General features: G+C 36.7%; 3 protein-coding genes and 1 long non-coding RNA gene across 4 annotated transcripts; 2 read left to right on the top strand and 2 right to left on the bottom strand.

The window, feature by feature from the left end:
* Positions 1–2,571: 2,571 nt before the first annotated feature.
* Positions 2,572–6,797, bottom strand: LOC135201994 (uncharacterized). Its single transcript, XR_010311630.1, has 3 exons — positions 6,606–6,797; positions 6,320–6,405; positions 2,572–2,912 (listed from the first exon to the last, which is right to left on the bottom strand). It is a non-coding gene; the product is annotated as an uncharacterized LOC135201994 (long non-coding RNA).
* Positions 6,798–8,160: 1,363 nt separating this feature from the next.
* On the bottom strand, positions 8,161–9,409 carry LOC135201993 (uncharacterized). The gene is made up of 4 exons (XM_064231269.1): positions 9,280–9,409; positions 8,799–8,961; positions 8,550–8,617; positions 8,161–8,403 (listed from the first exon to the last, which is right to left on the bottom strand). The coding sequence occupies exons 1-4, from the start codon at positions 9,280–9,282 to the stop codon at positions 8,302–8,304; spliced, it is 336 nt and encodes a 111-aa protein (XP_064087339.1). The 5' UTR covers positions 9,283–9,409; the 3' UTR covers positions 8,161–8,301.
* Positions 9,410–13,698: 4,289 nt separating this feature from the next.
* On the top strand, positions 13,699–14,935 carry LOC135202207 (uncharacterized). The gene is made up of 4 exons (XM_064231464.1): positions 13,699–13,819; positions 14,128–14,299; positions 14,484–14,551; positions 14,699–14,935. Exons 1-4 carry the CDS (start codon positions 13,817–13,819, stop codon positions 14,798–14,800), a joined length of 345 nt encoding a protein of 114 aa, XP_064087534.1. The 5' UTR covers positions 13,699–13,816; the 3' UTR covers positions 14,801–14,935.
* Positions 14,936–18,782: 3,847 nt separating this feature from the next.
* Positions 18,783–20,395, top strand: LOC135202211 (uncharacterized). The gene is made up of 4 exons (XM_064231467.1): positions 18,783–18,838; positions 19,341–19,503; positions 19,738–19,805; positions 20,001–20,395. The coding sequence occupies exons 1-4, from the start codon at positions 18,836–18,838 to the stop codon at positions 20,097–20,099; spliced, it is 333 nt and encodes a 110-aa protein (XP_064087537.1). The 5' UTR covers positions 18,783–18,835; the 3' UTR covers positions 20,100–20,395.
* The last annotated feature ends 1,232 nt before the right edge of the window (positions 20,396–21,627 follow it).

The following is a 21,627-nucleotide window of genomic DNA, read 5'->3' as shown; positions in this document are numbered from 1 at the left end:
GCTGACCTTCACATTATCAAATTCTCATACCATTAAATCGAAATAATTTCTTTGTACAAGCTCCATGAAACAAATAATTTGATATTTAGCTTTACCTTCTAATTACACATTGTTCTAAAGTGGTAAAATTAAGTATAATTCACATTTCCCGGCGCTCTTCGTACTGTATATTTATCCATTAGTATGGAGTCAGATTTCAGCTCGCTGTCCCACAAATTGGCCAAGGGCATTTGAGTCGTCACAACCAATACCCAAACCACATTTCCACTATAAGTGCTGAACAAAACGAGTTTCCAACAATTCCACGAGGGTGGCGTTCATTAATTTGCTTACGTATACAATGCTACTCTGCAAGGTAGCTGATGTTTCTTGCACAGGCTCCAGTAAAGGGCTTTTGCCACTGAATCATGCCTCTTTTTGTACTGGTTCTGTGCAAGTGCCGGGCATTCGCTTGCTATGTGGTTTATGGTTCCATTTTTTGTATTGCACTTCCTACATATGGGAGAGATGTTATTTCCGTCTATCGTTCTTTGAACATATCTGGTTCTTAGGGCCTGATCTTGTGCCGCTGTTATCATTCCTTCAGTTTCCTTCTTTAGCTCTCCCCTCTGTAGCCATTGCCATGTGTCATCGCTGGCTAGTTCTTTAGTCTGTCTCATGTATTGTCCGTGCATTGGCTTGTTGTGCCAGTCCTCTGTTCTGTCTGTCATTCTCCTGTCTCTGTATATTTCTGGGTCTTCGTCTACTTTTATTAGTCCTTCTTCCCATGCACTCTTTAGCCACTCGTCTTCAAGGGTTTTCAGATATTGCCCCAGTGCTCTGTTCTCGATGTTGACGCAGTCCTCTATACTTCTTCCTTTCGTGTTATGTATATCTGTCCGTATTTGATCTTGGGTGTAGTGCTTTGTGTATTGTCATATGTTTCCTGGTTTTCTGATCTATGGTGCGGAGTTCTGCCTTCGTCCATTCCACTATTTCTGTGCAGTATCTGATTACTGGCACTGCCCATGTCTTTATGGCTTTTATCATATTTCTGGCGTTGAGTTTTGACTTGAGTATCGCCTTGAGTCTCTGCATATATTTTTTCCTGATCGTGTCCTTCATCTCTTGGTGTTTTATATCCCCTCCTTCCATTATTCCCAGGTATTTGTATCCTGTCTCATCTATGTGTTTGATGTTGCTCCCATCTGGTAGCTTTATCCCTTCAGTTCTCGTTACTTTGCCCTTTTGTATGTTGACTAAGGCGCATTTTTCTATTCCAAACTCCATCCTGATGTCCCCAGATACAATCCTTACAGTCTGGATTAGGGTATCTATTTCCTTGATGCTCTTACCATACCGTGGAGGAGTGGGTTAGGTCATCAATGGACTTTAGTCAAGTTAAGCAACATTGGGGCTGGTCAGTCGTTGGATGGGTGACCGCTCTCCTCGGCGTTGATTCCTTGGGAAAGGATCTTTACCATAATTTCCTCAGTCTACTCAGCTGTAAATGAGTACCTATCCCTGATGGGGTAGGGTCCAGCTATGGGTTAAATAGCAAAACTCAGCAATGATGGAAAGAAATGAAGGAATAAACGACAACGACGTAAATGGAACCTCTGGCAACAGATGAGCTTCGTCCGGCAACCAGGTATTCAACCCAATTGAAGGGGAAGACGGTCAGGTACTTGGAGGTCGTCATCCAGCAACTGATCACCACAACGACAGTAATCAACAGCCTGAGATTATTATTATTATATTATTATTATTATTATTATTATTATTATTATTATTATTATTATTATTACAAAGTTTTATACTAAAGTATTTTGGCTTTTTTCATATTTAGATGTCGAGTTTCACTATATTAACTATAAAAAATAATTTTTTTTTATATAAATACGCGATTCACAAATTGATAACTTAATTATCTTAGAACAACCTTAATAACTTTCCATGTGACTTAGAAAAAAAGTAGTATTAAAATTTGTGCATGCCCAGTGTCTCCCATTTTCAGCTGGCGCTCCCCCCACCCCCCCTCCCCCACAACAATAGACTCCTAGTTACGCCTATGGCCCCACAAAGCACTGCCCTTAAAGGATAGTATGAACAACATCAATTACTGTGTCGATAATTCCATTTATTCACGGTGTTCACAGATCGCCTAACAGGCATTTGACAGTTCATGGAAAATTCATTGCCCACATTCATGGATGGCATCAAAAGACTACAGACTGTATTCGTGGGTAACATCACGGAACTGTTTCAGGTGTTCATGAGTAACATTCAAAACTCATTGCCAGTATTCAAAATTAACTAATAAACTTATAGCTTGTGCGCGACTATCAAACAATGCTATGTTTATGAGTAACAAACTCCCTGCTTGTGCAGCTATAACCTTTACGAGTGACCTCATTCTAGAGCTCAAAAACAACACTTGAAGTTCGGTAACATTAAAAAAAACTTAAGATCACGGCCAAAAGAGGTTCAAAACTTGTTACTAGTTAAAGGAACTCTTGAATAGACATTAAACACTATTCCTAAATAGTTTTCAGCAGTTCATTAGGTAGGGATTGATGGACACACTAAAAAGCAAAAAATTATAATTTATTGCAACGAAAAATGTTACAAATCAACTCAAAATACGCAGAGTTCGTATTCTGAACAGCTTTGTATACAAATACGTGACGATACCAAACCCTTCATCATAGGAATAATGTTAGACGACGGTTGTCCCGGAATGCGGAATCCCACTCAAGGATTATAAGCGACGAAGGATGTTCCAAGAAGGGAAGCGAAGTCCTAACCCGGTGTACGGTTCCTCGTGACTACTAAGTGTATCAAAGTCCTCCATTAGTCTCTCCAAAAACGGCTATGCATAGTCCGTGGCCATCACTAGAGTGGTGAACACATCCACAGACGGAGGCAACGTCCTGTTTTGATTATTAAAAACTCGCATTAGGTTACTCAGCCGCTGTCTTATTAGGATTAAATGAATAAATTTATATATTTTCCCAATAATTCCGACCACCCCAAAGCAATTACAGTAAGAATACCGTTGGCAAGTTAGCAAAGCAAATCGCCTGACCCCTCTTGGGTGACACGTACTTACGTATTTTAATAGTGTTCATAAAGTAAAGTTCATTGCTTATGTACGTGTAGATGAACGAACTCCCTGCCTGTGTTCGAGTAACGTACAAACTCAAATGTTAACGAATAGCAACAACACACTGCTTATGCTATGAGTAAACCTAATAGTATTAAAACTAACCAACAAACTTGCCAAACTTGACTTGACTACGCCTCACTCAAAGCAAACTGATATCCTGATTCCGCACAAAAAATATCCATAACCTTAAATTTGCATACTTTAAGAAATAAAAAAAAATTAAAAAATTGCTCCCATGCCGTCTGTTAACAGGATCTGAAAACTGAGTGTTTGTTTGGCGTTTTTACGTTGCTTGGAACCAGTGGTGGCAGGCCAAGACCATACCGACCACGTCACTAAGGCGTTTGAGTAATGAGAAACTTCATAAAACCAATTCCAGCTGCTAGCAGCAGCAATCTAAGCATTCTCTTGACAATCTCCGTCCGGGGAAAATTTGATAATTTTCACACTACCTATAACCCCTATAACCAGAAATTCAAGCTACCTATAACCCCTATAACCAGAAATTCAAGCTACCTATATCCCCATATAACCAGAAAAATTCAAGACTAACCCCTAAATTAACCCCTATAAACCAGAAATTCAAGGTGCCTATAACCCTATAAACCAGAAATTCAACGTTGCCTATAAACCAAATTATAACCAAGAATCCAAGATGCCTATAACCCTTAACCAGAAATTCAAGCTACCTATAACGCCTATAACCAGAAATTCAAGCTGCCTATAACCCCTATAACCAGAAATTCAAGCTACCTATAATGCCTATAACCAGAAATTCAAGCTGCCTATAACCCCTATAACCAGAAATTCAAGCTACCTATAACCAGAAATTCAAGCTACCTATAACTCTTATAACCAAAAATTTTCGGTTGCGAGGAAGGAAATACCAAATTCGAATCTTTTCAAAACTTTTAAATCTAACGCCAACTTCACGCCTAAAAATTTAACATGGGCAAAACCCTTTTGAATATGCGCCAAAACTTACCTGACTTAACTTAGCCACAAAATCAATTTTCAGGAAAGTAAAATTCTAAAGCAAAACATTCCAAGGCGCCAGACCTGTACATAAAATTGGAATCAAAGCTAAAATGTTAGTAATTCTAGGCAATAACTCCTCACTGCAAGGAACGTTCTCGCGAATACGACAGCCACTAAGGACTGGGGCGTCAAATGTATTTCGCCGTTTTTAGTACCAGCCCCTGTAGGGTTAATTACAGTAGACCCCCCCAAAAATAACGGTAAATTCTTAATAAGCAACCCAATTACTAAATGAAACTGTAGTTTTCAAAGAAATACTAGACGCGGAGTTACTACCTAGATCTACCAAAACATTTGAGAGCATCAACATTTGACTTCCCAAGTCTTGGAGAGCTGCTGCAAACTTGACCGGGTGGGAGTACCCAAGCACATTTAAACAATACCTAACTGGATTTACAAGAAACTTAATAGATTAGGTCTATACACACCACCTGAAAGTTTGATTAGCTCAAAACCACCCAAAAATCTGCAGAGTAGGTCATACGACCTACTATGCAGAACATGGGGGCTCCTCCACCCCTTGAGGGGGACCGCCCCTAAAGGGGTGGAGGATTGATACTGTGTATACTGTTCAAGAACAGTACATACAGATTGAACAAGTCAATATTAAACAAATTAAACAAAGTAAACACTTTTTAGAAAAATAAAGCTAAATTTATGACAATAAAATGGTAAATTACAAAAATAAAGTAAATATCACAAATATTAAACTAAATTTATTACAAAAGAAACTTAAAAGATTAAAAAACTAAATTGGGTATTATTACAGTTTCAACCATTATGGGAAATCTATTATATTAATATTTTTCCCGAGTAAAGCACGTGATAACAAAACACTTCTTCTCATACATTATTGTCGCTAATGCATACTTACAGAGAAAAAAAAAAATTAAGTTTTTACCTCTAATTTTTCCTAAGTCGGGAGAGGAGTTTCCTCTACCCCCCTTGGTAATAAGGTTTACTTTTAATGAGCCCTCTAACTTACTTTCTTACGCAAACAAAAGCAGTTCCAGTTACTCATTATTGGCTGAGAGGTGTGACATCGTTATGACGTCATGGGTTTCATAACCAATTACGAACGACTTTAGTCGAAAACTAAGTTTCACTAGCATTTCAGCGGAGTAAAAAAGTTACCTGTCCAGTGTCCACTGGTATCCTTGTTTGACTGAATACTCGAATAATGAAGCAAAAAACGGCATTTTGTCTTCCTGTACCTATGGCAGAGGCAGTGGCTGGCCCTTCTGGCATTAATTTTGACAGACCTTCGATTTCCTACCGATTGTTTGCAGTGCAATGTGGGTTACGGTGAATTTTATCATTATTTGTCTAGTGGTGGTAAAGAAGTTGTGATTGAATATGCTCAAAGACATAATTTCATTCTAAAGCAAAAAAAACTGCGAGTGTTGTGGAGCTACTAATATTTGTCGGATCGACTTCAACAGGAACGCCTTCAGGTGTGATCTGCCACGGTAAGTAGCCTTCTGTAAACCCTGTGGCTAGCGCGCGCAGCGCAACATTACCTCTTGCCGTACATGCCGTGCTTGCGAAGAATCTTTAAATATGCGGATAAGGCGCGAAGCGCCGCTCCGCCACGGCCTTACTGACAGCACACATAAATCGATCGTCGCGGATATGTAGTCGCTCCCTACTTTCTTTGTTGTTGTTTTGGTATCGCCGCCATATGGGTTTTGGTGTTCTTCCGCCGATTTCGGTCGGCGGTCGAGTGGGTCCGCGAATCTGTAGGTGCTCCATGGATAGGTCTAGGTAGGTCTAGGGATTTTTCTGGAAAAACTAAAAAACTCGTTGTTTTAACTCCAATTACATAGTAAATCTCTAAATCGGATGGTTTGCAGTCAAAATAAATGTTAAATCCGTTGGAACTACATTATTTCTGATGCAACAAATATATTTTTATTCCAGTTTTCCCATAATGGTTGAAACTGTAATTTTACTCTAAATTGAATAATTGAGTAGATTTTTTTATAAAGAAAAATCTAAAAAAATGTAAAGCTTAAAATTTATCATAAAAATTTAAAAAGTAAGTTTATGACAATTGAAATTTAAACAAAATTACGACAAAAGACATTAAATTTGCCAAAAAAAAAAAAAAAAAAAAAATCAATCAATACATACCTGTTGCTAAAGAGAGTAGCTTTATCATACGTGAAAGTTTACTGTTAGGAGAGGAATTCAAAATTCAAACTCATACCAAAGACATCCTGGAAATGACAAAGCTTTAGACCTATGCGTAACTCTTAAATCTTGGGCGTTTACTCAAATCAGATTATGGGTAAACGCCCACAGAAATAGGTATAATGACTGCCAAAGACTTGTACGAAACAACACACACAAAGCAAGGCTAAAATCCTCAGAGCAAACATGGAATATTAGTAATAATATAGTAAAGTTCCTGTAATACCTTTCAGAAGCCCCGGGTTTATCATAACTTGACCAACGAAGTGGCAACATTCGACGGAAATCTCAAGTGCCAGCTGTTGTCTAGTCCCGTGTTAGTTTTTTTTTCTTTTAGAAACTTCACAACGTTAACATGATCAATTAGGCTACGATAAATTGAACACGCCGTTCCTGAGGAGGAGGAGAGAGAGGGAGAGAGAGATGAGAGAGCATGAGAGAGAGATAAAAAGGGATCACTTAGCAAACTCCAGTTAAATGTCCACCGCCCAAAACGCCCCGAAGCGAAAGTTCAAACTTCAAAGGACCGAACTCGAACGATGTTCTCATTTGCCAAGGACTCTAAAGTCTTATATAGTAATGTCCTGCTGCGTCTTGGAACATGACCGAATGCGGTCTATGGATATCCTTGAAATCGGTAATTTTTCAAACAGTTTTTATTTATTTATTTATTTCCCACTCCCTTCTTTTATTTGTCTTTCATGGAAGTTTAAAATAAAGCACATGACGAATAGATTTTCCTGAGCGTAACTCGTAATTTCTTTGATGGTGCACTAAATCATTTGTAGCATAAGCCTATCGCGTATTTCTTTTCATCGCTTTGATGAAATAACTTTTAATTCGTGTGGATAATTTGTCATAACGATATCTAATGAAATATACTATATATACGGATACACACACTCACACATATAGTATATGTGTGTACCATATAATTGGATACATGACATAAAACTTGCTACACTGGTATCTCATTCGCAACGAAGTATAAATCAATATAATCATAATTAAACATACTCAACCCCTGCATTACTGCTGTGAAACTGAGACCTGAGTTTTTACGTAGAATATTTATATAGTGTTTTTGTTTTTAATTACTGAAATATCCAGGCTGCTGTGTTATCTCAATCTAGGGTTTAATTAACTGCCTCTTTTGAGTAAGCACTGAAACACCCCGTTTTGGACATTTGTTTAAAATATTATTTCTACTGATTTTTATTTTCTTCACATACATCACGTTTCATTCTTTGATAGTATATATATATATATATATATATATATATAGATATATATATATATATATATATATATATGTATGTATGTATGATATCGAAGATTAAAACCATTGTGATGGCTATGTCTGTCAGTCTGCTCTTTGTTCTTTCCACCCTCAGATCTAAAACACTACTTGGGTTAGAGGGCTGCAAATTTGTGTGTTTATCATCCTCCCTCCAATCATCAAACATTCCAAATTGTTGCCCTCTAGCCTCAACAGTCTTTATTCTATTTAAGGTTAAACTTAGCCATAATCGTGCGTCTGTCAACGACATAGGTCAGGCACCACCGGGTAGTGGTTAAAGTTTCATGGGCTGTGGCTCATACAATATTATACCGAGAACACAGGAATATATGTGTATTTTCGTGGCCTTGATTATACGATGTACAGAAAACTTTGCCGCCGCTATTTTTTACTTGTTTACATACAGGTATAAGCAAGCTTTCATGCAAACCATTTCTCTCCTACATTGGCGTCAAGTTCCTAAGGGATGTAAAAAAGGACGGCTTGTTTCAATTTTATTCCTAATAATGCTCTTAATAACATACACAATGAAAAACATAACAATGAAGCAATTCAAATCAATCTAGGAACTTCAAAACACAGAAAATGTATGATTAACTAAACACAAGAATTGCAGATCTTATTAGTGTGAGATCCTTGCAGGTTTGCAGGTGTGATGCTGAAGACAGGTGTCCCAGCAGCATTTGGAGCCATAGTTTTTGCAGTAGCCATCGTGAGCACATAGCTGGAAATATCAAAGAAAAGATTTAATGACTGTTAAGAACTTCGTTGGCTGTTTCAGCTCATAAGGTTCATTTCAGTTGAAAGGAGAATTTGTTGACATAAGGTTGTAGAAACTATATTTCATCCAAGAAGTCTGGAGGTACTTACAGCTGGCCCAGCGGTGACGCCATCACGTGGACAGAATGGCCTGTGCTCGGGACATTTACCTGGATGCTCTGATGGGAACAGATGCAGAAAAATAAATCAGTTCGCTGAAAAGTACTACAGAATTTCTTTTACTACGTTCCTTGAAGATCAGGGATTTATTTCAATGTCGAGAAGCGTAAAATGAAACCATCATCGGGTTTTAAGGATAAGATAGGATTCTGTTAATTAATCTCAAAACTGAAGTCTCACCTTCAACCGAGAACTGAGGCCCAGTTCCATCGTTGCAGCAGTATTTGCTGTTGGTGAGGGGGTTTGTGCACCAGTGGACGCAGTCCTTGGGTGGTGGTGGTATGGGTCTGATCCCTTTGGACGCGGCTACGGCCACCAAGGCAAATAACAGAACCAAACGGACCTGGATGATGAGGATGAAATGTAAGAAATTGCCAACAATATCATAGATTCTTGAAAAGCATCATGGGTGAGAGAAAAAAGTCTTGCAGACTATCTTTCTCAGAAGTAGAAATAATCTGTCAAAAACATACCCCAACCAGCTCGCACTTTCTTCCTCACAGATAAAGCCTTTTAAAAATCAGTCGGAACTTTTCTTCATTTTCATTCAAGTATTGATGAAAACTTGTGTATTTTCTATTTTCCCGGTAATCAGACATGTCAAGATCCATAAATGACGACATGATTTCACATATAAAATTATATACGAAACTATACTTACCATTTCGACAAGAGGACAGTGACTGTAGACTGGAGAGTTTGAACTCGCTTACGTGATGGTTGAAGTCTGTCTTCGGCTGAGTCTCCGCTGCCTTTATACTCTCCACTTGTGTGAGGCCGTTTGTTCGTTTGTGCGTTGGTCTTCAAGAATCGCTTCCACGCAGCATCTACACTGTGACGTTGCCGATTATTGTGTTGACTTCAGTTCGTGGAACAGCAGTCATGGTGAATTCCTGTTTTCCTATTTTCTCATCCTCTCTCTCTCTCTGTCTTCCAGCCATCTCTCCTTCTCTCTCTCTCCCTTAATGCAATCTCTGCTCTCTCGGTAAGCGTTCTGCATCCTATCCTATCTATGGCAGATGGGTTATGTTAGGTGTCAGGTACAAATTGCTTCCCCTGGGTGATGTTCATAATAAGCAACTTAACCGAGTCTTATGCTGTGTCAAAGTCTGTACACACAGTCTCATCGTTGGACATCCATCGCTTATCCACAGCCAGTTGCAAAACCGTTTTGTCAGTAATTAGCTTTTATGTATGCATTTGTTTGATTGTGTATTTGTTTGTTTGTATGGTGTTTTTACATTGCATGGACCCAGTGGCTATTCTGCAATGGGACCAACGGCGTTTATGTGACTTCCGAACCACGTCGAGAGTGAACTTCTATCACCAGAAATATACTCTCTCACACCTGAATGGAATGCCCGAGAATCGAACTTGCAGCCACCGTGGTGGTACGCCAACAATATACGACCACGCCACTGAGGCGCCATTGCTTGATTGTGTGGATAATTGTTGTATTCTTTTTAAAATGAGCACCCATGTGTCACGTATTTTTTTTCCTGTTAAGTATTCGTTTATTCAATTTTTAATAAAACATATTTTTCTGTCAACTGTATGAGCATTCCACCCAGGAAAAGTCTACTAAATATATATACTTGGCATGTACCATTAAAATGATGCACAAACAACAACAACAATAACAACAACAACAACAACAACAACAATAATAATAATAATAATAATAATAATAATAATAATAATAATAATAATAATAATATAATAATAATAGTAATAATAGAGAAATCTTAACGGATTGTATGTTTTAGGATGGAGATTTTTACACTTGGGAAAATCACTGTAAGGAAATGTAATTTATAATAATTGATGCCATAAGTTCTTTTAACTTGCAACTGCTTTTTTTATATGAAATATCTTTGATCTATACCCATAAAGAGTGACTCAGCTGATAGCAGCCAATCATTTGATGACCTATGGGACTTGTTGGTAGGCCTTAGTTTTAGTATGCATATATATCCAGAATATATATATATATATATATATATATATATATATATACGTATATATATATATATATATATATATATATATATATTATATATATATATGATATTATATATTGCTACTTTCAAATGCATATATCCCCTTTGTGACTGTTATGTAGAATTGTGTAACATTTTTTCAGATTCCTAGATAGCTTAGAGATAGGATGTTTTAAAATGTGTGTTCAGATTTTGCATAACATATTATAAAAGAATATATATATATATATAACGTAGAATGTAAAAGAGAAAGATTTTCTCTGTCCATTCGAAACTACGATTGTTTCCCTTTTATGTCAGCACTGTGAGATTAGAGGCACGGCGAGATCCGTTTGCTTTCCTAATTTGTCAACATGTTTGATAAGCGAGCTCAAATCTTCATTTGTGTTTTGGGAATCTGTCATCGTATGTGATAAGCCTTCTGCTCCGTGTCGATCGAATAGAGTACGTGTCTTTTTTTTTAACAGAATTGTCTCATACGTGTATGTCTTTATCAAAGCCACGTGGAGATAACACATTTTTGTATGAAAGTTGCGTTCTTAAGATTTCGAAGCTTCTGGAAGCATTATTGTCTCAAAACGTTTTGTTATCTCATCTGTCCAGTTTCTGCAAGGGAAGAGAATTTATTATATCCTAGAACCGCGAGGTGTTAACATCTCTCTCTCTCTCTCTTTCTCTCTCTTCCGCGACATCCTTGAGATTATATTAGCGTAACGTACATTGGTTACTCGTAACTTAGAATTTCATTTTTGATATTTCTTAGAGTTTGTTTAGTGTTATTTAGTGTTTTTGTGGAATCTGAACAAACATTGTTTCGTAACGGTGCCTGGTTTTTGCTAAAGTGAAACAAGCCTGCATCAAAGAAAGAAAATGGTATACCAAGTAAAGTGTGTTTATATTTTTATTAGTTGCAACTAATAACGGATAGGAACTGTGGTTAACTAATAACTGATAGGAACAGTGGTTAACTGATAACAGATGGTTATGAAGGTTTGGTAAAAACTGATGGTTACAATGTTTTGAGTGAAAAAGATTTACACTTTTACACATTGCGTATTTTTGTGTTTTGTGTTTGTTCCATTGTTTGTGCACTTGTTCATTTTCTTATTGAAGTGTGCCTTTTTATTTCATATTTTTATTTGCATTCACAATTTAATTTAGTTATTTTCATTGCTTAATCATTGCACATTTAATTAAATTTAACATTTGTGAATTAATTTGCATTTACTTAGAATTCTTTTCAAGTTTTATTATTGTTTAGCACTTGTGAATTAATTTCAAATTTTCAATTATTGCCTAACACTTTTGAATTTCAATTGAATTAATTTTTTTTCTTGAATTTTGTGATAAATTAATTTTGATTTAATTTTACTTAATTTGATTCAAGAATTAATTAAACTTTACTTTGTGATTTTCATGTAACAGTAATTTTCCCTGATAGTTGTGAATTTTACTTATAAATTTTGAATTTAATAATAAATTTTTGTATTTAAAATTTTTATTAAGTAATATTTCATTTATAACCAGTATATTTGCATTTGATTATATTTATGTTAGGTAGAAACATAGAGTGGTAATTGATTTGCTTTCCTTCAATTTACTTGAAGTGACTTAGAACTAGGAAGTACTTAGACTTCTGAAATCAGCGAAATACTTAGACTTTTAAAGTTGTTGATGGAGTGATGCCCTTTGATTAATTTAATTACTTACAAGATTACCTGACACTTGTTTTGATGAACTTAGTCTGATTTTCTGCAATACTGGTAAGTTGTTAAGGGATCACTGTTGCCTTTAGAGCATTCAGTCGTTTGATACCTGTGATGAGGGTTCAGGTGTCTGGCTTTTGTGAGGTAACATTAAATGAATGGCAAGCGTAGAAACCAGATACTTGGCACTTCGTAACAATATATATATATATATATATATATATATATATATATAATATATATATATATATGTGTGTGTGTGTGTGTGTGTGTGTGTGTGTGTATATCTATCTATCTATCTACCTATATATATATTATATATATATATATATATGTTTATATATATGTTTATATATATACTGGATATATTTGCACACTCAAACAAAGGGTTGCCAACAAGTCCCATGGGTCAATAAAATGGATTAGCTGCTATCAGCTGAGCCCCTCTTATGGGAATGGTTCGACAGATATTTTCCTCTGAAGGAACAGTTGCAAGTTCAGAGAACTTATGGCATATATTATTAAAAATGACTTCTCCTTTCAGTGATTTTTCCTTTTAACGTGTAAAAAATCTAAATCCAAATCCATACCGTTAAGATTTCTTTATTATTATGATTATTATTATATTATTATATTATTATTAATTTATTTATTTTTTATTATTTTTATTATTATTATTATCATTATTGTTATTATTATTATTATTGTGCGGCGCATTTAAATGGTACATAGCCAATTATACATATATATATATATATATATATATATATATATATATATATATATAATATATATACCATACATCATATATATACTATATATAGACTTTTTAAGGATAAAATGCTCATATAGAAGACAAAAAAAATATGTTTATTAAAAACTGAATGGAAGGATACGTATTAAAAAAAATATGTGACAGCTATCAGGTTCTCATCTTAAAAAGCATACTAATAACAATTACCTGCTACACAACCAAGCATATACATACAAATAAGGAAGTGGCAGACAAAACGGCATGCAACTGACTTGTGGCCATGAGCGATGGATGTCCAACGGAGAGACTGAGTGTACAGAATTTGCAACAACATAAGACTAGGTTAAGTTGCTTATTATGAACATCACCTGGCGAAGTAATTGTATTTATACCTAACATAACGCATCTGCCATAAACAAGGATAGGATGCCGAGCGCTTGCAGAAATTGTATTTAGAGAGAGAGAGAGAGAGAGAGAGAGAGAGAGAGAGAGGAGAGAATAGGAAAACAGAAATCCAGTCATTACCGCTGTTCCTCGAATTGAAGTCAAAACAATGATCGTCAACGTAACAGTGTAGCCGCTGCGTGGACGCGATTCTTGAAGACCAACGCACAAACGAACAAACGGCTTCGCTAGTGGAGAGTATAAAGGTAGCGGAGGCTCAGCCGAAGACAGACTTCAACTGTCACTTGAGCGAGTTCAGACTCTCCAGTCTACGGTCACTGTCCTCTTGTCAAAATGGTAAATATAGTTTCATATATACTTTTGTGTGTGAACTCATGTCGTTATTTGTGGATCTTGACATGTCTGATTACCAGGAAAGTACAGAAGTTTTCATCGATACTTGAATGAAAATGAAGAAAAGTTCCGACCTATTTTTAAAAGGATTAATCTGTTAGGAAGAAAGTGGGAGATAGCTGGAATACGTTTAGATAGATTATTTCCACTGCTAAGAAAGATAGTCAGCAAGACTTTTCTCTCACCTGTGATGCTTTTAAAAAATCTGTTATATTGTTGGCGAATTCTTACATGTCATCCTTATTATTCAGGTCCGTCTGGTTCTGTTATTTGCCATGGTGGCCGTGGCCGCCTCCAATGGGGTCCGCCCTATCAGACCCATACCACCACCACCCAAGGACTGCGTCCACTGGTGCACAAACCCCCTCACCAACAGCAAATACTGCTGCAACGATGGAACTGGGCCTCAGTTCTCGGTTGAAGGTGAGACTTCAGTTTTGAGATTAATTAACAGAATCCTTCCTTATCCTTTAAACTCGATGATGGTTTCATTTTACGCTTCTCGACATTGGAATAAATCCCTGATAAGCAAAATATGACGTAGTAGAAGAAATTCTGTAGTATTCTCCAGCGAACTGATATATTTTTCTGCATTTGTCCCCATCAGAGCATCCAGGTAAATGTCCCGAGCACAGGCCATTCTGTCCACGTGATGGTGTCACCGCTGGGCCAGCTGTAAGTACCTCCAGACATCTCAGATGAAATATTGTTTCTAAAAACGTTATGTTAATAAGTTCTCCTTTCAACTGAAATGAGCCTTATGAGCTGAAACAGCCAACGAAGTTCTTAACACTCATTAAATCGTTTCTTTGATATTTCCAGCTATGTGCTCACGATGGCTACTGCAAAAACCCTGGCTCCAAATGCTGCTGGGACACCTGTCTTAAGCATCACACCTGCAAACCTGCAAGGATCTCACACTAATAAGATCTGCAATTCTTGTGTTTAGTTAATCAGACATTTTCTGAGTTTTGAAGTTCCTAGATTGATTTGAATTGCTTCATTGTTATGCTTTCATTGTGTATGTTATTAAGAGCATTATTAGAAATAAAATTGAAACAAGCCGTCGTTTTTTACATCCCTGAGGAACTTGATGCCAATGTAGGAGAGAAATGATTGCATGAAAGCTTGTTTGTAACCTTATGTAAACAAGTAAAAAATTGCGCAATAGAGTTTTCTGTACATCGTATAATCAAGGCGATCAAAAATACATATATTTTCGGTGGTCCTGGTATAATATTGTATGCGCCACGGCCCATGAAACATTAACCATAACCCGGTGGTGCCTGACCTATGACGTTGACAGACGCACGATTATGACTGAGTTTAACCTTAGATAAAATAAAGACTATTGAAACTAGAGGGCTACAATTTGGTATGTTTGATGATTGGAGTAAGGATGATCACCAAACTTATTTGCAGCCCTCTAGCCTCAGAAGTTTTTTTTAGATCTGAGGGTGGACAGAATAAAGTGCTGACTGACAGACAAAGCCCACACAACAATTTGCTTTTGCAGAAAACTTACAATGTCAGATGTTCTTAAGAGAGCTTGAGTGTTTTATTAGTTTTTAAAGTTACCCAAATTTTGTCCTGAAATGTGTGAGTTTCTGGGTAATCAACACACGAAAGTGGAGGAAATTGCGCTATCTCCGCTAATCTAGGACACACTGAAAGATGAATGGCAAACTGGTTTCCAAACTTGGTAAAAATTCAGTGATTGATAAGAAATCACCCACATCCCACATATATTAACTGCCACCCAATGATTTCTTATCATTACACTGAAAAGTCCAACTGAGGTGGCTGTAAGGATTTGAACAACCGCTGCCCCGTCAATGAAAATAAACACACAACATCTGACTTCCGGTTGGTTTTTGGCACATTCAGATCCTCCTGGAATTCCTTAAGTTGTGCTTCCGGTTCCAGTCGCATATTCCAGAACTGTAACTGAACACCTAACCTTCCCTGAAAAAGCGAGACGCCATGTCTTTAAAACTATTCATAGAATCTTTTAAAAAATCATCTCATTATGTTTCCCACACCCAAAACACCTGATAACCAGTTTTGAACTAACCTAACCTAACCTAACCTAGGGTCACGGTAAAAAAAACTGGGACTGCTACAATACTAGTAGAGAACATCTCGGGAATTTGCGTCCCAGTCATTCCTCCAGACTGTGAGAAAGAAAGGTAAGAAGTCTGGATTTGATAAAATAAAGGGAAAAAAATTCATTCCAAACATCCTCTTTCGATTGACTGGCAAAGTAAAAGTTGCACCTGGGATGAAGTGAGCAGAGGCGAGCAGAGGCAGTCGTTTGGATACTCTACAATAGTTTCTTCATCATAGATTCCTGGTAACACAGAATGGACATGAACCCTTTCTCGCTATTAAAGCAAGTATTCCTAAGACACTCAACTACAACTTCCTCGTCATGCAGAACGACAAAATCTGATGATGATTCCAGAAAGATTTTGTTTGATTCCTTCCACGCTTAGTTTAAGGAACCAGGAATCTGGAAGAAGTAAATTCCTTGCACTGAGGGTGAAGGCTTTCTTTGGGTAGTGTTGTTTCTTTGCCACTTGAAAACATGGGCATTGTTCTATTCGAGCATGTGATAGATAGATAGATAGAAAGATAGAAAGATGATAGATTGAATGTAGAATGTAGGCCAAAGGCCAAACTCTCGGACCTTTGAGGTCATTCAGCACTGACACGGAAATGGTCAGTAAAAAGGTCTGAAAGGTGTTACAGGAGGAAAACCTCAAAGCAGTTGCACTTTGGAACAATTGTTAGGGTGGAAAGTAAGATGGAAGAAAGAATACGAACGGTGGTACAATATAAGAAATGAAAGTGGTTGCAGCTACAGGCCAAAGGGTCGGTGCAAAGAACCTTAATTAGAGCCTACCGTACACATTATGAGGTGCACTGACGGCACTATTCCCTTTATGTGATCATAAATATTACCGGAAAACTGTGATGCCTAGAGCTTTACAAGTAGCCATTTGGAAGACCTAAACATCAGGGTGAATTTATGATAAGAACTGACATTCAAAAGATTTCATTATTATTGCTTCTGAAATTCGTAAAAAACGTCAATCGCTCTATTTAAAACTGAAATTAGTGAAATGCAACTACTTTTTTTAAAGTAAGCTGACACCTTTTTTTTATATTCGAGCTCAACATTTCGGAACACGCATGTTTTGATATGGAATAGAAAAAAAATCTCATTACATTAAAACACGGCGTGTGGTCATATTTGTTAATATTTCACTAACAATCAAACTTAAAGGTTAATTAACAAATGACATTTAGAATCATAATTCAGAATTAAAACAAAAGTCTTTTAGTCACCCGCCATCTTGGAAAAATTGACCGGGGTCTTGCAAAACATTCAATCCCAGGAACTAAACTATTTCAAATTGATCTGAATTGTCCTTCCATGCGAGGCTGTTCCTACGTTTCCTTCCGAAAGTACGATTAGTGAGATGTCTGTTTTCCTGAAAGAGCGCCCAAGGCACATCATGGAAAGTTGATGACATAAGAACCTCACCTGGCATACTGGTTATTCTCCGGGGTAATGGTGATAAACTTTCTAAGTACTGTACGTGTCTGTGTAGCCATTATAGTTTTAAAGTGGATGTTTCAAAAAGGTAAATGTTTACAGCATTTTTGCCAACGTAAAAATTGCTCTCAATTTTAACACTTATGGAATTAAGAAAAAGTTCCCATAGTGGTGAACGTGCTGAAAGATTTTTTACATGCGAACTCCTTTATGATAGTGAAACAGTACGTGAAACGTTTATCATTAATAGAATACTCGTTAATTAATTAAGTAATCTATGAGAGAGCTTTGAGGCAGCGAGTCCTTGCCAGCTCTTCAGACCTCGGTACTTCCTTACTCTAATAAGGATGATTTTGTATATAATTGTAATACTTAAACGTCATTACAATTCTTTTGCGTATACGCATATGATCATAGAATTTTCCAAATGATAGCAATGTTGACTGATTGTATATGATATTGTATATGCAAATATTGTTATTTTTTATCATAATAGAGAAAAAAAGTAGGGACGTTACCTACCTTCCAGAAACCTCAAGGTAGCCAGTGGCAAATCTAAGCGTTGAATTCAAACACAAAAAGAGAGTAAATAACTAATCACAGATTGCACTTCACTATTATAGTTATTGACACAGAACCATACGTTTCTTTTCACGCAAATTACGGAACAACCTGGGAAAAGGAATTAGTGATTGAAGTGAATCAATGCCATAGTGCCCAGTATCAGAGGCCTTTTATCCTCTGATGAGGCGAAGCCAAGGGGTGTAACCATGAAACTGACTTCTTGTTCTCTGCTGAACAAAGAGGTTGGTTTGTTTATGTTAAAACTACCCTATGACTTGCACAGAAGTGGCCCTGGAAGTTGTAGAGGTTTGTTTGTTTGTAAGGTGTTTTTACGTTGCATGGAACCAGTGGTTATTCAGCAACGGGACCAACGGCTTTACGTGACTTCCGAACCACGTCGACGGTGAACTTCTATCACCAGAAATACACATCTCTGACCCCCTCAATGGAATGCCCGAGAATCGAACTCGCGGCCACCGAGGTGGCAGGCCAAGACCATACCAATCACCCCACTGAGGCGCTTAACACTTGTGCAAGGAAAAGGATTTTTTTTAGTGTTCATCTATACCGAATGAACGTGGAAGGAAAAAGGAAAAGAAGTCAAGAGAGAGAGAGAGAGAGAGAGAGAGAGAGAGAGAAAGTTCCAACAACAATTGCAGTTCCATGAAATGAAAGCAGACGCATGGCCAGCTTCCAAGTAATACTCGTCTATGAACGCAGATGAAGCAGCTGCTGTTTGGACACTATATAAGACAAGAAGACTGTAAGCTGCTCACAGATCTCCTCCACCTGAACGAGTCCCACCATCCACAGTGCTCCTCCTGTCTTCCGAAATGGTGAGGGCTTATTCTGTATTCAGAAATTGTGATGTCTTTTAATGATTTTTTTAATGTGTATATAGAGTTCTATACCGGTAGGACAAGGCAGGTATGATTAATGCTAAAAAACAAACAAACAAACAGCTCATAATCTGTACAAATAACGGAGAAAGTGTTACTGTAGGCATTACTTAAGGTTTTCTGCAGCGTGCCTTAGGCCCTAGCTGTAACCACTTTCGTTCCTTTTACTGTACCTCCATTCACATACTCTTTCTTCGTCTTACTGTCCACCCTCTCCTAACAATTGATTCATAGTGCAACAACTGCTTTGAGGTTTTCCTCCCGTTACACCTTTCAAACCTTTTACTGTAAATTTCCATTTTAGCGCTGAATGACCTCATAGGTCCCAGAGCTTAGCCTTTAGCTTAAATTTTATATTCAGCTAAATTCAACTCAACATCAAAAAAATATTTCATGACCCGTTTGCCTCTTTTTTTACCTTTACTTTATAATCTTACAGGTCCGTCTTGTCATCTTCTTAGCATTGGTAGCCATGTCGGCTGCCTTGACCATCCAGCCAGTCACACCGCCACCCAAGGACTGCGTCCACTGGTGCACAAACCCCCTCACCAACAGCAAATATTGCTGCAACGATGGAACGGGGCCTCAGTTCTCGGTTGAAGGTAAGACTTAAGTTTTGAGATTAATCAACAGAATCCTTTCTTTCCTTGATTCCCCAATATATGACACTGACCTTACGCTATGCTTTTATATATGGGGGTGGATTCTAGATTTTCAGTTTCCAGATATATTTCAGGATGAATTTCATGGGACGCTAAGCTGTTGTTTTATGGAAAAATTAATTGTCTATCAGTTTTGATTTTTGTTTTAATAAGTTCTTCGTCTATTTTCACTAGAGCATTCAGGTTTATGCCCTGAGCACAGGCCATTCTGTCCACGTGATGGCGTCACCGCAGGACCTGCTGTAAGTATTAATGGAAATGTTATTGAAAGTAAAGTCTCAGTACCATAACAAACAATGAATACTTGTCAAATGGTACTGGGACTTTATGGACACTTTGTATATCTTATGAATAATGAATTGTAAGCCACTTTCTCCAGTAATCAATACAATGATTAGTCCAAAAAGTACCGTCATTTTTTTTCCTTTTCTTTTCAGTTATGTGCCCACGACGGTTACTGTGCCAATTTTGAATCCAAGTGCTGTTGGGACACTTGTCTGAAGCACCACACTTGCAAGCCAGCGATCTTCATTTAGGCCTGCGACAGGTATTCGAAGAATCAAGGATCTTCTAAAAGCGGATAGAAGACTACAACTCCTTCCCTCCCGGATTTCATTTGCTTGATGGATCCTTCAACTTATTACTTATTGATTTTCCTACGCGCTTTATTTACGTTTTAGGAAGAATGTCGTGTTATGAAAATTAATGTTTGTCTTCACAAATATGCATTTTTACGCTTTATGAAGAATGTCGTTACATGAGAATTAACATTTGTTCCCATTTATATATTTTTCAAATTTTATGAAAATGTTTGGTATGAATAAAAAGGAAATTAAACCTTCGTGTATTCTTTTACCTATAACTCAATCTCTTTGCCTTCATTGTCATGGGTGCCATGTTTGTGCAAGGTAATACTTTCCATAAACAAACAAGTGATAGAGATTGTAAATTAGACATTTTCAAGGCTGGACTTTTCCGTTCTCAGTAAACGTAGCGGCCATAAAGATGGACACCGCCGTCTCATCTTCATCAACTCCATTGATAAAAATGATTGAAGTGCAAAAAAAATAAACACCCACATACAGAAGCTTGTCAACGGAGTACAGAGATACGAACGAAGGAATCATGAATATGCAAAATAAATAAATCTTGATATTTATATATATATATATTAATATATAATTATACTATATATAATATATATATCTATATATATAGATATATCTATATATATATATCTATATATATAGATATATCTATATATATAGATATATATATATATATATATATATATATATATATATATATATATATATATATATATATATATATACGTATATATATGCGCACACACACACACACACACACACACACACACATATATATTAATATATATATATATAATAAATATATATATATATGTATGTATACACATACAAATATACATTCAATACCACATGAAACTGATTGGGGTAACAAAAAATTTATTTGTGGTTGTCAGTCATTTTTTTTCAAGCGGTAAATGACATCTCAGCATACATACACTCAATAGGACAACCCTTCAAATTCGCGGCTAATAATTTTTCTGTTTATCATTTCTACATTGTCTTGTGTTTTTATTTTTACACATTCAATGATTTTTTTTATTACTTTAACATATTTAATTTCTCTTTCCCAGTAAAGCGAGTATGTCTGACGAAATGAATCCAAAACTTCTAAAATAATAATAATAATAATAAAAGCAATTGTGTATAGATGCGCATTTGTTTCATTCATAGGAGAGTGTTTACACGAATCATCATCAGAGCTGACACCATTCTAAAAGTCCCATTGCATTGCTTTGATCTAAAATTGTTACAATGGATACCTTCATGATGTGAAACCGAAATGAGCCTACAGTTGATTTCCTTTTCAGAAATATCCTAGAGAGAGAGAGAGAGAGAGAGAGAGAGAGAGAGAGAGAATGCTCCTTTTCAGAAAGGATTCTTCTCCCGCCTGATATAGAGTGGTAAAAGAAGAGTCTTTACTCTGAGAATCGTTTTCTTACCTTATAACAGTAGTCTG

The sequence above is a fragment of the Macrobrachium nipponense genome, chromosome 30 (assembly GCF_015104395.2).
Source record: "Macrobrachium nipponense isolate FS-2020 chromosome 30, ASM1510439v2, whole genome shotgun sequence".
NCBI classification, from domain to species: domain Eukaryota; kingdom Metazoa; phylum Arthropoda; class Malacostraca; order Decapoda; family Palaemonidae; genus Macrobrachium; species Macrobrachium nipponense.
This window is presented reverse-complemented; position numbering and strand designations above follow the sequence as displayed.

Coding starts and splice junctions, on each gene's coding strand:
- LOC135201993 (XM_064231269.1), bottom strand. Junction 8,618..8,798: donor GCCTCAGTTCTCGGTTGAAG/GTGAGACTTCAG, acceptor TGTTCCCATCAG/AGCATCCAGGTAAATGTCCC. Junction 8,404..8,549: donor GCGTCACCGCTGGGCCAGCT/GTAAGTACCTCC, acceptor TGATATTTCCAG/CTATGTGCTCACGATGGCTA.
- LOC135202207 (XM_064231464.1), top strand. Junction 14,300..14,483: donor GCCTCAGTTCTCGGTTGAAG/GTGAGACTTCAG, acceptor TGTCCCCATCAG/AGCATCCAGGTAAATGTCCC. Junction 14,552..14,698: donor GTGTCACCGCTGGGCCAGCT/GTAAGTACCTCC, acceptor TGATATTTCCAG/CTATGTGCTCACGATGGCTA.
- LOC135202211 (XM_064231467.1), top strand. Junction 19,504..19,737: donor GCCTCAGTTCTCGGTTGAAG/GTAAGACTTAAG, acceptor TATTTTCACTAG/AGCATTCAGGTTTATGCCCT. Junction 19,806..20,000: donor GCGTCACCGCAGGACCTGCT/GTAAGTATTAAT, acceptor TTTTCTTTTCAG/TTATGTGCCCACGACGGTTA.